The 18,377-nt window shown below is 39.4% G+C and overlaps 2 protein-coding genes across 3 annotated transcripts in view; one reads left to right on the top strand and one right to left on the bottom strand.

Moving 5' to 3' along the window:
- Window positions 1–18,377, bottom strand: part of samd10a (sterile alpha motif domain containing 10a) — a 39,923-nt gene that overhangs the window by 20,767 nt on the left and 779 nt on the right. Inside the window, exon 2 of the mRNA XM_077569694.1 lies at window positions 3,267–3,557. The gene's annotated coding sequence lies outside the window, so the exon portion shown is untranslated. The remainder of the gene's footprint in view (window positions 1–3,266; window positions 3,558–18,377) is intronic.
- opn7d (opsin 7, group member d) lies at window positions 3,273–16,936 on the top strand. Of its 2 annotated transcripts, XM_077569693.1 has the most exons (6): window positions 3,273–3,515; window positions 10,985–11,075; window positions 11,151–11,313; window positions 12,662–12,789; window positions 12,859–13,193; window positions 14,668–16,936. In XM_077569693.1, exons 2-6 carry the CDS (start codon window positions 10,985–10,987, stop codon window positions 15,130–15,132), a joined length of 1,182 nt encoding a protein of 393 aa, XP_077425819.1. In that variant the 5' UTR covers window positions 3,273–3,515; the 3' UTR covers window positions 15,133–16,936. The 2 variants fall into 2 exon arrangements, with proteins under 2 accessions (XP_077425819.1, XP_077425818.1); XM_077569692.1 differs by having other exon boundaries at window positions 12,662–13,193.

The raw sequence follows: 18,377 nt of genomic DNA, 5'->3' as shown, positions 1-18,377 counted from the left end.
CAAAGAGAACCGAGAGGAAAGGTAGGAAGATGTTAGAAGAGGACCAACTGGGGGAAATCTTCTCATAATGCGCGTTTTTGTTTGTTTGATTTGTTCTGAAAGCATAAACAATCCAAAACATGAGAAATTTTCTTTTTTGTTTTCTTTTTTCTTTTGCTGGAGAGCTCAGTATTGTTCATTCGGTAATTTTACCGATTTGACAGGTCATCATCATTGCTCTCTCTTTTTTTTGTTTTCTTCATTTTGTATGTGGGTGAGTATGTGTATGGGCGTCTGTGCGCGCGTGTGAGTGTGTGTGTATTCATTAGTTCACCTAAAACCTATAAAAAAAATCCCATACCGTTCACCTAAACCGAACACTTCCAGCCAGAGTCGTGAGGCCGTCAGGAGACCCGAGGAAGGACCAAAGAAAAGAAAGGAAAGTGAAATCCAGCACCGACCAGACACCACCCACCAGGCCATGAGAAATTTTCTTAATGATGTCTTTAGTATTAATTTCAAGGTTCCTCAAAGATTTCACAGCATCGAGACAAGAACACAATCTTGTTTGTTTCCAAGTAGATGTTTGATTGGTCTTTTCACTGCTCACCCATGGACAGGATTTTGCGTTATTCGCAGACTGTCATTGACCGCGCCATGCAAACAGATTGCAAAATCCAAATCTGGCACAGACGCAGAGGACAGAGGATACGGTTTCAAACGCACAACACTGAGGTATTTTTTAAAGGTGAATCACTCTATAGAGTTTCCTCAACGTTTGTTTTTTTGTCCTCATTAAGGTGATGTTTTGAGGTTGGACAGTTTGCATGTTGGCTCACAGACAAGCATGAAGACGACCTCACCTTTGATTGGGTAAACAAGCCCTGGACTGAGAGTGCACCAACAGAGATGCAGCCATTCCGCGAACACAACTCATTCGAGAGTAATAAGTGCAGGGCTTCAGCTAATGACAACAACGTGATGGTAAGGGGTATTCGAATCATTTGTTCTTATTTGTTTCTCTGCCTTCAAAATCAATCCCTGGAGCAAAACGTTTTGAGGACCAGACCAGATTTGGTTTCCTTATTTTATTTGCAACAATGGTTGAATTCTTTACAATCAATTAATGCAAGTTTTTATACTGTAGAAGGCTATTTTTCATCATAAAAACCATGTTACATCTTGTTGGTATTTTGGGGGGCACTGGAATTACCATTTGCGTTCATTTCAATGGGAAAAGAGGCGAGTGTTGTGAGCTACGATCACGGTCAATGAAACCCATAAAATCACGGCAGCGCTGCATTTCCCTTTACACTGACCAGGCAAATTCTCAAAACATTCCTCTAAACTAAAAACATCAAGTGTGGCAAAAATAGGACTCCCACAAGTTTGGAACTCCCACAAAGGAGTCAAAATCCTAAATGTGAGCTGACTCAAAAGCGGATGCCTCAAGTTCCGCGCCATCCAACTGATTGTTATTACATGAGATTAAGCTCATCTCGACGTGTCAGCGCGAGCGGCCTGAGAAGGACCTCGACCCCGCTCGGGGTTTTAACATGACATCTCTTTGCGGCGGGTTGACATCCCGGCAGCCACGGCTCAGCTCGGCTGGGGAGCCCGCATTCCTTTAAGCAGCTTTTGCACGACTGTCAGCCGAGCGAGCGAGATGGCCGTATACGGGCGGCGCTGCACGATAAACTCGGATGACACAGCGCTTTGGGTGCATCACAAATGCTTCCTACTGGATTTACTGTGGGAGCCAAGTTTATATTTTGAGAGAAATCTGAATAATCACGAAAAAAATTCAGTCTGTGTCCCAAAGTATACTTCACATTTATTTACTGTTGCACTTAATTTTCAGGGTTAACAAAAGAAGTAGCTACGCATTGCTGTAAAGTCGTGCTTCTACTACAGGCTTCTTCAAACAAACGTTAGAGGGCCACAAATAGTTTTCTCAACGAGTCAAAGGTCCATTTACTGTATACAAGTCAGTCAGGCCACATTCAATAATCTGATCGAACAGCCGATCTTCTGTTTACTGGACGACCGGATCTACCCCTCAGCCACGGCCACCACTGACAGATGTTGTGGCTGGTTAGCTCAGTGGGAAGGGCTAGTTTAGCTTATTTAGGATCTAATCCAGTCACGGCAAACTATTTAAGAGTCAGCTTTTGTGTGAGAAGAGTTACTTGTCTACTCCCATAGTGTTAAATTAACTCTGCTTAATGAGTTCAAAATGTACACTCTCTCAGTGTGAAATATTTACTATAACTAAGGGTGGGAATCTTTGAATGTCTCACGATTCAATTCCAATTTTTGGGTGTGCGATTTAATTCAGAATCGATTAATGATTAAGAACGATTTTTGATTCAAAATGATTTGATTGACAATGATTTTTGCTTCAATTTATAGATGTTCAAGGAATCGTAATGATCTACTCCAGTCTGACGCGCTATTGCTAATTAGCGCGCTACTCGCGGCACTTTTATCACTCAAAAGAACGGCTCCACACTGCAAAAAAAACCAAACTTTTATTGGAATAACTTGATCGTGACTTTTTCCTTCTACTCTCGAATGTGGCTACAACTTAACAGTGTATCAGACCGCGTGGAACCACACTGCCCCTAAGTGGCCAAATCGGCTACAACACGAACAGCGCTCCTAATAAAGGCACACACAAACAAAAGGAAGATGGTATAAAATAATTTAAATAAAATTGATTTTGGGGCATTCTGAATCGTACTAAAATGAGAATCGCGATCCTTATGAGAATCAATTTTTTGGCACACCCCTAAACTATGTAACTATTTTGAAAGTGTTGATTTAACTCTCGAAAGAGTGGCATTGGAAAAACTCTGACAGAGTGTTCAAATCAACACTGTGGGTTCATTTCAGCACTCAAGCACTGGACGTGTTTGCTGTGAAATACTTCATATTCAGAGAGATTTTGAACCACACTGATGCTAGTGTCACTTACAGCAACCTTTTCTCTTTTAGTTACTGAAAAGACTCCATACAAGCGGAAAACACAGTTTTGATGATGATACATGATTCACGCGTGTAAAGGTGAGCTCGGCAGACAACGACTACGGCAGAACCAATGTGTGTTAGTAAGCACAGATAAAGCAAATAGGATGAGCAATAATTTGTCATCAGCCACATTTGGAGCTTGCTTGGATAGACCAACCCCCCCCCCCCAATCTTTTCCTCTCTCTTTCTTCTGTGGCAGGCTGAGCATCTGACTGGAGCTTCACAATAATGACCATGTCATACATGAGAGTGTCTACCTGGCTGCTGGAAGTGCGCGAGCGTGTTGTGAAGAGGAAGAGGAGGAGGAGGAGGAGGAGGAAGATACCCTGGCTGGACTCTTTTCCCCCTCTCCCTTTCCGGCTCTCTCTCTCTTCTCTCTCTGTGCGTGGCGCTGGGTTGTCCTCTCCATCTCCTTCCCAGTGGCTGGCTGGAGCTCCTGTCCAGTGTCCTGCTCTGCACTGGGCCTCCATGAGTTTAACAGAGGACAAGGAATTCTTCCCTGGAAGGTAAGCAGCACTCTCTGCTGAACACTCGCTCCACTCGAAATCCTACAGATCAGACCAAGACAGCGACAAATAAACACATCAATTACATTCGGCATTAGGATGGCAAGAAAAATCTTTGACTCGAGTTTGTGCGTATACTGTACGTGGACTGGGGATTGAAGTGGAATATGTGAAGAAGCATCTTCAGACTGGCAGAAGTTGTGTTTTATGTTTACTGAAGGTCAATAAGGTTCAAAAGTACAAAGTGGTGAATGTGAAGCGCTGGAGGCACAGACAAGACGGCGGCAAGACTAGTGATGACATCACTGATCCTGCCTCTCCGCGCAAGCAACGCCACCCGCTTGATTTTTTGGTCCAAGTTATGATCTTCACTATCTTTTGCGCATCTTTCAGACTGTTTGCTGCCGTGATATCACAACACTCGGGGCAACATCGTTCATGTTTGTCTCCCGGCTGCTGTTGCCAGGGTAGACTGACCCGTGAGATGTCAGATGTGATTTGCGGGTCTGTGAGCTTTTGAGGAACAGAAAGTCTTTCTTTCTCTCCTCCTAACTACTCATCCCCGTGATGTAATTTGACAAGACAATGACTTTCAAAAAAGAAAAAGAAAGCTCCACTTTCAACAATGAGACAAATGTGTTTCGTGCTTGATCATGCTGTAGTTATGTAATGTTTGTACTGTGTGATGCAGTGGAATGTTAATGACATTTGTGGCCGCTGCCTTTACACGACAGGCTTGCGGTTTGGACGGACAATGACAAAAATCTGATTTTTAAAACTAGAATGAACACACGACAGATGCATCTTTGACGAGCAGCTCATAAAGGTAAAGCAGTCAGCCTTCTTGGCATTAAACAGCGAGACCAGACACGTATTGCAATTCATTTTTGCTGACAAGCCGTAACTATTTTCTTCTTATCCAAAATTAGCAAAAACAGTGAACCCCTGCATACATACAGTTCGGCAGCCGTGGATTCACATAATTGCAAAGTTGTTTTATTGTTTCAATATTTTTACCATATTTTTTGATGGTGATGGGCGGGGAGGCATTTTCACCGTTTTTGGTGAAAAACGCATACTGAATGTTTATCAGCATTTTTTGAACAATTATTATTATTATTTTTTTTTTCAAATAAATTAAGTCTGAATTCTGTTCGATATCTTGAATGCAACTTTTTTTAACCCAATTCTGGTTACTTAATTCTGTCTGTTAGCGAGAGCCACTACATCGTGATAACTTACATTGATGTTTCTGCATTTGCCAATTTATTATTATATTATATTATTAGTATGGGATTTTTTTTAATGGACTTTAGGTGAACTGATGAATACACACACGCTCGCACGCACGCACGCACGCACGCACGCACGCACACACACACACACACACACACACACACATACAAAAAATAAAATAAAAAAATAAATAGAAAAAAAAAATATATATATATATATGTATGTGTGTGTATATGTATATATATATGTATATATATTTTAAAAAAAAACATTTATTAAATTTTTTTAATTTATTTGTTTTAAAAAAAAAAAAAAAAAAAGGAGAGCAATGATGATGTCAAATCGAATGAACAATACTGAGCTCTACAAAAAAAAAGAGTAAAGTTGTTTTATTGTTTCAATATTTTTACCATATTTTTTGATGGTGATGGGCGGGGAGGCATTTTCACCGTTTTTGGTGAAAAACGCATACTGAATGTTTATCAGCATTTTTTGAACAATTATTATTATTATTTTTTTTTTCAAATAAATTAAGTCTGAATTCTGTTCGATATCTTGAATGCAACTTTTTTTAACCCAATTCTGGTTACTTAATTCTGTCTGTTAGCGAGAGCCACTACATCGTGATAACTTACATTGATGTTTCTGCATTTGCCAATTTATTATTATATTATATTATTAGTATGGGATTTTTTTTAATGGACTTTAGGTGAACTGATGAATACACACACGCTCGCACGCACGCACGCACGCACGCACGCACGCACACACACACACACACACACACACACACATACAAAAAATAAAATAAAAAAATAAATAGAAAAAAAAAATATATATATATATATGTATGTGTGTGTATATGTATATATATATGTATATATATTTTAAAAAAAAACATTTATTAAATTTTTTTAATTTATTTGTTTTAAAAAAAAAAAAAAAAAAAGGAGAGCAATGATGATGTCAAATCGAATGAACAATACTGAGCTCTACAAAAAAAAAGAAAGAAAAAAAAAAAAAAAGAATACAACTTTCAAACTATCCAAAATGTAGTTGTGATGTGACTAGTCAAAAGATGATGATTCACAATGCTAATTCTGGATAGTCAAACTTAGCTTTTAAATGTCGAACCTACCATAAAATGGGCCTTGAGCCTTAAAAATATGTACAATACTCTCATTTAAATCCCAGCCACTGTAGGCCTATAATTAGATAAATTGAATAAATTGAAAGATAACTCACACTAATTGGCTGTTATGAGAACTTTCCAAAGACGAGAAAACAAACAAATGATATGAATGTAATTACTTGATGCGACACTGGGCCTAAATGACCATCTGAATGGTCTCCAGAGGCCATTACATAAGATGTTTCAAAGCGCTGTTTGAAAGAAATGCCCGCCGCCACTTTGTCATGCCGCAGTGTTAATAGTGGAGCAAGATGGCATTTGCTTGTCACCGTCACTGACTTTCGGTGAAGCAGGCTGGCGGTTACACACACAGCAAAGGGTGAAGATGGTGCACTTCAATCTCACAAAAGGTCTCCCAAGGTCTTTGGATATATGCGTCACTACTCAATGCCTGACATTCAGGTGGCACAAGTGAGGGGATGCATAGAAATATAGCGCCACAAACACCCAAAGTTTGAGGAAAAAGTGTGATTTCAAAAAAAGAAAAATCACAAGTGGTATATAATATTTGGGGTCCTAAAAATTGACAGAAAACATAAAAGAAATGCAAATTATTTTAATAACTGATTTTTTTTTTTTGCTACTTGTGTGTGTGTCAAATGAAGACTTACTTATATACCCAATCATCTGTAAGAAATACTCATAATTTATTACTTTAAGAGCTCTGAGATGTTCATGCAGAAAACTGTAATATGTGGACTTTCAATTTCAAATAATGTCCTAATTTTGAATATTTGGAAAATTTGGAAACATTTTTTTTCCCAATCCAATCAAATCAATCATTTGCCCTAAAACTATACTTAATCTTCAAAAAAAAAAAACTTTCTTTACTTAAAAATACTCAATGATTACTCAAGAATGAAATTTGATTGTATTTGTACTATTTTGCATTGTTTCATGCCACATCGGCATTGCAAATTAGAATCTCTTATCTAGGGCTGCAACTAACTATTATTTCAATAATCATTGTATCTGTCTTTTATTGTTGTTTGATTAATTGATGAATCGGGACATTTCAAATTGACATGGCAGAAAATGTCCAAACATAATTGATTATGACTCAAGGCAGAAAATCCTCAAAAATGTTGACAAGTAACAGCAGATATTTGGGAAAAGTTTAACTTTGATTAAACACAAATTATGAAATATTGACTGTTGAGAGGCTGAAATTCCAAATATTTGGACAATTTTAAGTTCAACAAACAATTACTCAACTATCACAATAGCTGTCAGTTAATTTCATAATTGATTAGCTGCCAATTAATCGATTAGTTCTTTGTACCTCTGCCTTTCTAAATTGCCTCACATGCATAAATGAATGCTAAATAAATACAAATAAATAAAAACAAGTCCAAACTGGGACTGAGATTGGTAGCCACAAAGCATCTCAGTTTAGAAGTTAATGAAAGTGACACAGCAGCCACTCCCAAACTACTAAATGACAGAAAACGGTGTTGTCAATAAAGAAAAAAATGACATGCCCCATCTCAAAAGGAAAAATATCAAAAATGTGCTGTTATGCAGCAGATAAAACGTAAACGCGACAGGAAGCATCAAATCTTTTCTTCTAACCTAACAGTTAGCTAGAGTCAGAAACGACGACAGGTCTGTAAAATAAAAATAATTTTAAGGCGGGGCAAAAGCGTTCTTCAACCTGGTCGCCTCTTACTGGTTGGCTAAGAGCACAGTGACAGCTCCGCCTCCAGATGCAGGCCGAGTGAGCCAAAGGCACAGTTGAGCCGCTCGGGCTCTTCCAGGCTCCTGCCATCTGCCCCCCCACCCCGGAGGTATTTTGTCCCCCTTCACTTCCACAGACATCAAGATGCATCACAGATTGGCCGACATACAACATACAGATCATGTCGGCATGGCCGTGCACTTATGGGATTGAAGCTCTGCCTGCAAAACGGATATTAAAAACGCATCATGATACAACAGCGCACTTGAGAGGCATTAAAATGGGACATGAGCATTTGTCTTGGTTTTGATGTCGCTCAAACGCAGAGGGCTGCTTCAAGATCGACCGGCGTGCTCACTTGCATCACAATCAAGTCTGTCTTTGGATCTTGTGTGATTAGCTCAGTCCTCGAGTATCGCCACACATTTGTCCCCTACATACGTGGCCTTCTCTAAAATGTATTTGCTATTCGTCTATAATGCACGACAATGTTCCGAATAGTAACATTTGCTCTGTTTGCGATGTGTGGCAATAGCAGACACTGTCAAGACAAGACAGGACAGGAAGATCGTGGACTGGTGTAGCAAAGTGGCAATTGTGGACTACTATACTGCTGTGTCCATTGCCAGAGGCGTTAGCTTGCCAACAGGCAATTGCTTTGGGCCCCTTAGCCAGCAGGGGCCCCCAGAGGGCCAACAGATTTGAAACAAGCAGTATATATTTCAAATTAGCAGTGCAGCAATGACAATTTAACGTCTCATATTCGATGAGTCAGGTGGGGATCTTTAAAAAAAAAAACATGTATAGTAAGGTGTTTTTTTTTAAACGATCATGTATAAAAGAAGTTTAAAAAAAAAAAAAAAAAACATTTATAGTAAAACTTTAATAAATCAATACATTAGAAAACGGCCATGTACATTTAAGCATTTTTTATTTATTTTTTTAAAATAATGGTTATGTATAGTAATTTTTTTTTTGTTCTTTCAAAAAAGACAATGTATATATAGTAAGGCTTTTATTATTTAAAAAAGTGACCATGAGGCGTTTTCTTTTAACGACGATGTATATAGTAAGGCGTTTTTTGTGTGTGTGTTTTTTTAAACGACCATTTACATAGTGAGGCGTTTTTTGTTTTTTTAAATGACTACTTCTAGTAAAGCTTTTTTTTTTTTAAACATGACCTTTTACTAAGGCTTTTATTATTAATAATAAATAAATAAATGAGCATGTATATTAATGCTTTTAGAATTTCTTTTTTTTTATGTTACCATGTTACAGTAAGACATTTTGTATTTTTTTTTTCCTGTTTTCTGGCTCACTTAGGTTTCTCGCTAAAGTTAAACAAACTACTTGAATGAAGCACAATTAATGGTGATTGTTTATTGAAGGTGCAGATTTTAAAATGAAACAATATGCATACAACGGCTGCCGGGGCACCTGATCCCTTCTTGCTTGGGGTCCCTGGGGAATGTTGCCACGCCACTGTCCATTGCTAAGGCACAAGAACAAGCTACGCTAATGTTAACAACGTAGCGTCTGTGGAGTTTTGTCGTTTCTACCCATGTATCATCGCTTTTCAATGCCCTATAGTAACAAGTTTGCTGCGGATAATTCCGAGCTTACGTCTCACTCTCAAGTCAAAGTGACGGACTTACTTGGGGGAAACAAGCCCCCTGCTCATTGAAAAGCATTGGACTTTGGATCTTTGTTATTCGATTTGTGAGCATTATTTTGATTTGAAAATGTGATGAGATGTTTTTAGACTAAGACTCTGCAAAGTGCAATATGAACAGAAATCGGACATAATTGGTCTAAAGTCAGATGAATGTCCTTACAAACAGCCAAGAGGCACTTGTATACTATTACATTAAAAATGATGGAATCAAACCCGCGTATGTAGACGACTTAGTTCTTAGGTCATCTGAGTACTGTATTGTACATTTTGCTAACAATGTAAAAACTGTTTCATAGAAAATTTAAAATGTGTGACATGTGAGCTAAAACATGTCAAAAGACTAGCAAATGGCACGTCAGCTAGCACAGAGCGTAGTAAAGTAGAACATTTGCGGCAATAAATTCAGCGATTTGAGAGATGTTTGGCCTATTTTCATTTCGTTAACCTTCATGTTTGCTCTCCTGTTGCTAAGAAAAATGGCTAAACGTCACTCCGAGTAAGTGGAGCAGACCATTTAATATAGGTAAATGATGCAAGCTGGTTAATGCTTAAAATTTCTGGAAAACAAAATAATACATTTTATCAGACTCAAAAATGTTTTTTTTACCACTTAGGAAGTTCTTGCTGCAAAGCATTGTGGTCTTGCTTAGCCTCTATTCAAACTGTAAAGTTCCAGTTTTTCACTACTTTTACACATTTTCATCTGATATTCACGGTCCATGGGGCATATATGGAATGATAATTTAGTTTCCATCATGTTATGATTGGAACATCCAATTGTACAACCACTTTTACAGCATAATTTTCAGAGAGATTTTTATGCTAGTCGCAAGCAAAAGCAATGCAATACGCCATTTTGGTTTCACCGAGTACGGGGTGTTGCGTTGTGGAAATATCAGAAATGCCAGGATGGTCGTAATTGTCCAGAGCAACAATGGTTTATGTCATGAAAATGAAAATGGCTTAGCATGCTTAGAACGTCTAGCAGATCAGGACCTAGAAATAGTTCCTTGTAGTGCCTGGTTTTGCCAGTGGAAAAGCGTCACCATATGTAGTGGAAATTTGGGTCTTTTGAGCGTGCAAACCTCCACCAAGACTGTCTTGGGGTTTTTTTTCTTCGTTTTTTTTTTTTAAATTTCTTTTATTTTATTTATTTTTCCTGGAGAGCTCAGTATTGTTCATTCGGTAATTTTACCGATTTGACATGTCATCATCATTGCTCTTTTTTTTATTTATTTTATTTTTATTTATTTTTTATTTTGTATGTGGGTGAGTATGTGTGTGTGCGTGCGTGTATTGTGTACTGTATTGTTAATGAAAAGCCTTGATAAACAACTTTATCCAGAGCCACGGTATATTGGTTAAGAAAGTTTCAAATCTTGACAATTCATCCATTCAACAAACGCCCCAAAAATGCAACAAATCTATTCATTGTTTGGTACTCTCGTCTAAGGTTTTAAGATAGTCTGTAAATCCAGAGATTCATTCTTCTGTCCATCTGTCAGTCATACTGCAGACTGTTTTGTATTTGATCCAACACGGTTTAAATGGTGAGAAAAAGCTTTGAAGAAATCTCTGGCCGACGGGCCAGCTGGCGTTCGTCTGATGGTGAAGTGTTCACAGTCAACTATGAAAGAAAAGTTGTTGTTGGTATGCATGAATTCACTGCAAGTGTGCCAATGTTGTAGATGGGAAATGCTTCGGACGCGACAGCTGCGTTTACCTCCACCATCTCCAAGGAGTACGACGTCGTCATGGGCGCGCTCTACATCGTATATTGTGAGTACATTCCTTGATGATCCTCAACTAAGGTCGACAAGTCCACATGGGTGACCAATCTCTCCCTCCACCCAGGCGTGCTGTCCCTCCTGGGGAATTGCGTCCTGCTACTTGTTGCGCATCACAAGCGCTCAAGCCTGAAGCCTCCCGAGTTCTTCATCATCAATCTCTCAATCAGTGACCTTGGGATGACGCTCTCGTTATTCCCCCTGGCGATACCGTCAGCTTTCTCACACAAGTATGAGTCAAGCTTTTGCACGGCCGATTATTTATTGACTGAACACCACAATTCGATGCTTAGCTAAAAATCATGGGAAATGTAGTCCTACTAGCCTAAAGCTGTGGTCGTCAGTCAGGCCCAATGCAAGCTGAGCTCTTCTGGCAGCATATTTGCATTGTTACAATACGGGACCGGAATAGTTAGATGGCATAGGCAGCTTCTAATAACAAGGCAACATGGTTGGATAATGGTGAGTGCATTGACTTGTTCATAGTGCCGTTGAATAGGGGTGTGCCCAAAAAAATCGATTCTCATTTAGTATGATTCAGAATCGATTTTGAATGTCCCAAAATCGATTTTATTGTAATTATTTTATACTGTATTCCTTTTGTTTGTGTGTGCCTTTATTGGGAACGCCGTTCGTGTTGTAGCCGATTTGGCCACTGAGGGGCAGTGTGGTTCCACACGGTCTGATACACTGTTAAGTTGTAGCCACATTAGAGAGTAGAAGGAAAAAGTCACGATCAAGTTATTCCAATAAAAGTTTTTTATTTTGCAGTGTGGAGCCGTTCTTTTGAGTGATTAAAGTGCCGCGAGTAGCGCGCTAATTAGCATTAGGGAGTCAGACTGGAGTAGATCATTACAATTCCTTGCACATCTATAGATTGAAGCAAAAATCGCTCTTAATCGAAAATCGATTCTGAATCGAATCGCAGGCCCAAAAATCTAAATCGGCATTGAATCGTGAGACATTCAAAGATTCCCACCCCTACTGTTGAACTGTCAACCAAGATAGCATTTAGCATTTTGATAAAGTCATGACACAACCATCGGTCATCAGATTGACTAGTGATTACATTTATTATATGTTTGATTTTCTGCGAAATTATAAGCATCCGTTTTTAATTTGGAAAATCTGGTCACCCGACTGTAAAACCTTTTTTTGGTGTGTGTGTGGGGGGGGGGGGTGTTAACATTTTCAGGTTACTGCAATGGATTAATTGTATTTGTATGATTTTCTATGGGAAATATTTCTTTCCGATTTCGTTTCAGTCAGACTTTCTGTATTATATGCAACCGTTAACTCCCATGTCCACCATTATCTGACCTGTCCTTGTGTTGACGGTGTTACCAATTCAAGCTCCTAATTTTGTTTCAGTCATATTTAGCTTCTGTGCCTTGAATTATTACATTTTGGTTATTATAAGAATTTGTATCACATACAGTAATTTAGCCCAAAAAATCCCATCAATGGGGCCATGGGGCTCAAAATGGTTTTTCATTACTGAGGATTTTGAAAATAATAGATGATGATGATGATAGATGTCCACAGTTTGCACCATTTTCTTCTCCCCTCTGCATTCAGGTGGCTGTTTGGAGAGCTCGCCTGTCAGCTCTATGCAATGTGTGGAGTACTGTTCGGTCTTTGCAGCCTGACAAACCTCACTGCCCTCTCCTTCGTGTGCTGCCTTAAAGTCTGCTTTCCAAATCACGGTAAGAAACAACCAACTAGCAACTTGCAAATGAGCAAACCAGCTCACTTTATCTCTTGTTTCTTATCAGGCAACAAGTTCTCTTGGGCACACGCTCGCCTTCTGGTGGCCGGAGTGTGGTGTTACGCGTCAATATTTGCCGTGGGGCCCCTGGCGCAATGGGGACGATACAGCACGGAACCCTACGGCACGGCCTGTTGCATTGACTGGCACGCGCCCAACCACGAGCTTTCAGCCTTGTCGTACATTGTCTGCCTTTTTGTCTTTTGCTACGCGTTGCCCTGCACCATCATCTTCCTCTCCTACTCGTCCATCCTGCTGACAGTGCGAGGGTCCCGGCAGGCTGTCCAGCAGCATGTGTCGCCACAAACCAAGAACGCCAGTGCGCATTCGCTTATTGTCAAGGTCAGAGTGAGTGAGTGTGTCTCAGCGTTGGCGATGTGAGAGGAGAGCTGTGCAATATACACGATTTTTTTTTTTTAATCCGGACAGAACTCATTTGACTGTAAATCCATGATAACAACATACAACTTGATATGTACTGTATTTTTCCCTTAAAATTATATGAAATTAATGCAATTCTCTATGAACGTTAGGGCTAACCCTAACCCTAACCCTCTAAAATAAAGGCTATGGTATAAAATGTGTATTTAAAATAGGTATAGACCACAATATTACATGAACAAAAGATTCATGATAAAACACAAATATCCCGTGGCCAAATAAATATCATTCAAAATTACTGGCAGTGTCACCGATTTTCAAGGAATGCAGTAAAGAGCAAAAAATTCAAATAAACATAACAGTGTTTCACTCAATAAGCGGCTCAGTCTGTCAAAATTCATCGATTAAATGGCAAGTAATTGATTATCAATTGACAACTACTTGAATAATAAAGTAATCATTCAGAGACATTGTTTACCTTAAAAACGAATAACAATAATTGGTTAATAAACAGTAACTTGGAATAAATGGTTTTGTCATACTCGTCAATGCAAAACATTTGATCCGATTATGCGATTAACCGATGGAATAATCGATAGAATAATCGATTCTAAAAACATCCGATAGTGACAACTCTAATCAAAATTAATGTCACAACTGCTCTTGCGCTGCGATCGTCACATGACCAAATGTTTCAAAACATCGGGCCATCAGCTAGTGATTGCAGTGTACGGTCCGGTAACCTGTTTTCCGGGTTTGGAAAAGATACTGATAGTAAACAGCTTGAATCCTCCTATTTGAAAATTTGTTGACTTTTTTTTTGTTGTTGCCAAACTGCTGTTTGGTTAGTTGTTGTTAGTAGAGTTTACATTCCCCACCCCCACCCACTCTCACCCCAACCACCCAAAATGGGCTGTTTTTGCCGATTTTTTTGTCTACTGTAAAACTAAATGAATACTAAAGAACAACGTTTTGAGTTACATTTTCTGACCTGATAAGGGACATTTTCATTATATATTTTTTAATGAATCAGTTATGAAAATATTTATTTTGCCAAATATCGACATCGGCCAAATCAGGACTCGTCCGCCGTGTATTTTTTCAGCCCGTCATTGGTTGATTGATGTTTATGTGCACGCTTTATTGAACAAACGGTAACAAAGTACAGTAAACACAAGCACATTTTTAGACCGCCTGCCGATTGCCTGACGCCGTCACTAAACATGCGCAAGGTGGCTAACAGTTTAGCCAGTTAGCAGTTAGCTAGCTCCTAACCCTTATTAGCTCACTTCCTATTCACTCATCAGACTAAGCCCACCTTTGAAAGGCGCACACACACATAGGCACACAGTATGTATTAATAATGAAATCCACGTTGGTCACCATTTTATGAATTCCGTCATTTATGTCTGCCTCTGTCTATCCTTTCCCACAGCTGTCAGTCGCAGTGTGTATCGGCTTCCTCGTTGCTTGGACTCCCTACGCCGGCGTGGCCATGTGGTCAGCATTCAGTGACGCCACACGGGTTCCTCCGTCCGCCTTCGCTACGGCCGCTGTGTTTGCCAAATCCTCCACCGTCTACAATCCGGCCGTCTACCTGCTGTGTAAGCCCAACTTCCGCCAGTGTCTCTACAGGGACACGTTGACGCTAAGGCAGAGGATCTACAGGTCCGGTCCACAGTTGGGTTCCGCTCGGCAACACAACAAAGACGCGAGCGTCTCCACGCGCATCTCAAACGGGCAAATGGACACATTTGAGGCGTGTCTTCGCTGCGTCGACAATCCCGCCAGGTGTCACGTGACCGCGGCCCAAAGGACTGCTTGTGTACTGACTGGTTCCGTTCACAGAGAGGTGACACTTGGCCAACTTGCTTCCACACAACTAGCTGACTTCCTCTAGTGGTGCTGCCTGCTTCGCTCAGGAGGCCAACAAGACAGGAGAAGCACTCACAACCTCTTGATGACATCACCAGGAAGTTTTTTTTTTTTTCTGTGTAAGAATTGCAAGATGGGCTACTTGTTATATGAAAGCAGTCTCGCTCAATTTGGCAGAAAAAAATAAGTGCAAAAAATTAGGACTGCAACTAACACTAATTTAATCAATTACCAGTAATCTGCTGATTATTTGTTGATTAATCAATGGATCTGACTTTTTTTAATTTATTTTTTTCAAGATGAATTTCCACCACTTTATTCAACAAACGGACATTATTTTAAAATGCACAAACCTCAAATGATTATGTTTCAGTTACCGGTTTGGTCTGTAATGTTCGGCAGAATTCCCAAATAGCTTTTTAATAGCAACCCTTCTGGCTTCTGAGTTAATTTGAATGTCATTTTAAATGAGCTCATCACAACCTTTTGCATAAAACAGAGATCTTAATGTGAGAGAGCAAGTTGATGGAAAATAGCTGAATCGTTACACTGTCATCAACAAAGCAGTTCAATTGGATTTCATCTGCCTGCGCAAATGCCAAACGGGTTAACGTGTGGCTTTTGTCTCACGGGAATTACGTACAAATCGCTGGCATCGGGCGGAACCTTTGTTCAACCATAAACATTGCATCGAGAAAACTATGTTCAACACTCTAGATTTAACTTGTAAAAATAACACACATGTGGAACGTCCAGAAGCGGTGGGAAAAAAATCTGTTACACAAAATGTGACATTTAGCAAATTGTGACAAAGGAGGTTTCAGCCCAATGGCAGTAAAAATGTTCTGTCTATCGGCAAAGATGTTAAATGTTTCTTATGGATGTTCAACACATAAATCAGTTGTCATGTAATCAAGCTAGCAGCTGCTGATCTCGAAAGAGGAACGCAACGCAAAACGTTTATTTTCAATAATATAGTCGGAGTCCCCACTGGTCTATTCTATACTATTGTGATTAACATTGCATTTGTGGAATAAGATTTAAGAAGATTAATTAATGCATCCATTTCCAAACCAAAAACTAGAAAACCGGCGAACTACAAACGTTCGCAATTCAAGCCAGTCGCCAGCAGAGGGCGGTAAAAGTCAAAACTAGCAGAGATGTATGAAAACAGATGGAATTAGTCTCTTAATTCTTATTCCATGAAAGCAATAGTAATCAGAACAGTGTGATTAGACGAGTGGGGCACGTAGAACATTTTATTGCAAATATGCTTTCCAACAACTTCTGACATTTACGTATTTCATAGGGTTAAGACAGATTTAGGTGATGCACTCCAAACTACAGTACTGTATATTGTTACATTGTACGTGGATAACATTGTCACATGAGCACGAACATACTGAGAAGAATATCTGAATTATCTTGAAAGGCCTTTGTCTTTTTTTTTTTAATGACCCTCAAATTCTCTTCTAGAGGATTAGTTAATATGGTTCGAGCCAGGGGCTCTTTGATTCACACTGTTGTGGCATTTGAGGAGCGTGCAGACATACTAATGGAGTTCACTATGCAAAGACACACCTTAGTAACATAAATGACTTACGCCGCAACGCAGACACGCAAGGTTTTCCTTTTTTTTTTTTTCGAGCAGAACACAGTTTGTGATTGAGGCTTGTGATTGAGTGTTCCGAACCTCGACATGTCTTGTAGTGTGCTTACTCTTAATCCCAGGGCAATTTTAAAGCATTTAGCAAACGTGCATGCTACTGCACATGTGACAAAAAACAATCATGTGATACAGTGCTGCATATAGATTCGTGTATGCATAGGAAAATATACAGGCTTAAAGAAACAAAAATAAAATATTGCTCTCTGAATAAATTGACTTCTATTATTAAGATTGAGTGTGAATATAATGCGGTGGTGGGGGAGGGGGTCCACGTGAAATATATAGTCTAATGTATAGTGTCAACCTCAAGTCCCCCAGGGGCAACATTTGGCCCGCCATATCAGTTTGTGTGGCCTACTTAAGCAAATAAACTTGATGTTTCTTTCTAAAGTGATGTGCCCCTTTAAATTTGGCAACAACAACAAAATCAATTTCAAAATGTGTAAACCGTTTTTACAAGCATCCCCACCCCCCAACAAAAGTCTTGCAAACATAAATAAAAGCTGTTTACTTAATAGGGGTGTTAAAAAAAATCTATTCGCCAACATATCGCGATATTACAAAACGATTTTTAAAGATCAATTTTTGATGAAAATATTTAACAAAATGTCTTAGTTTTAGGGTTAGGGTTTGTTGAAGAAAATGATATTTTCTCCGCGTGTTCATTTTCTTTCGGGTAGTGAGAATGTTGGTTATCCGAATGCAGGCTGGAGATCGATGAACAGCCACTTCGAAGCTTTTATTTCTACAGAATATTCCGGGCACAAGTGAGTTCCAGACAATGGCAGCCTCTCACTAGTGCGAAGTTACAGCGGACTCACAACATTCTTATACTATCTTGAAGGGCGGTACCACAAAACCCCCAAGCCCCCAGCCCACCCGGAGTTCACCAGACATGAGATAAAACTTTTACAGACATCATTCAATACACATTGACTTCGACCACAGACAAATGGTCTATTGTTGTGGAAATAGAGGAGGCCCCCCAGACAAACCGACACCCGACATACAGTAAGATAAGATTTCCAAAGAAATCATACTAACACATTGACTTCAACCACAGACAAATGGTCTATTGAGGAAATAAGTAAATTAAAACAGTTATGACTAAATCTGGGCAGAAGACTCTCTTTAGGTTCACACTGCCGTTTGTCACTTTTTTTACTCGCGATTGCCACCTCTGGCCTAAAGCATAACTGCAGCATCTGTGTCAGGCTCGTTCATGGTGCGCGTGCGAGTACGTGCACCATCTTAAAGCGACAGCCACAGTTGACAAACGAAGACAAATGAGGTAAGAAAAACTCTGCCCCTCCCCGAAGAAACTGTGGAGTGTGTAGGTCTGCACACTCTCCTATAAAGGGAAGATATAAACTGATAGGGCTCTTCGTACTCATCTGGGCATTGGTGCTTTAATATTACCTTTTTAAACTGCACAATGCACCTTTAAGAATACATACAAAATAAAATGCAGGCCCAATTGTTTATATGCAATAATTTGATGTGATGATACATTTTCTTTTTTTTTGTTTAACTCGGTTAGTCCCATTGAGATTAAGAACCTCTTTTTCCAAAGAGAGACCATTCCAAGGTAGCAGCAAAAA

The sequence above is a fragment of the Vanacampus margaritifer genome, chromosome 1 (assembly GCF_051991255.1).
Source record: "Vanacampus margaritifer isolate UIUO_Vmar chromosome 1, RoL_Vmar_1.0, whole genome shotgun sequence".
Classification (NCBI taxonomy): domain Eukaryota; kingdom Metazoa; phylum Chordata; class Actinopteri; order Syngnathiformes; family Syngnathidae; genus Vanacampus; species Vanacampus margaritifer.
The sequence above is the reverse complement of the archived record's forward strand: the minus strand, read 5'-3'. Positions and strand labels throughout refer to the sequence as shown.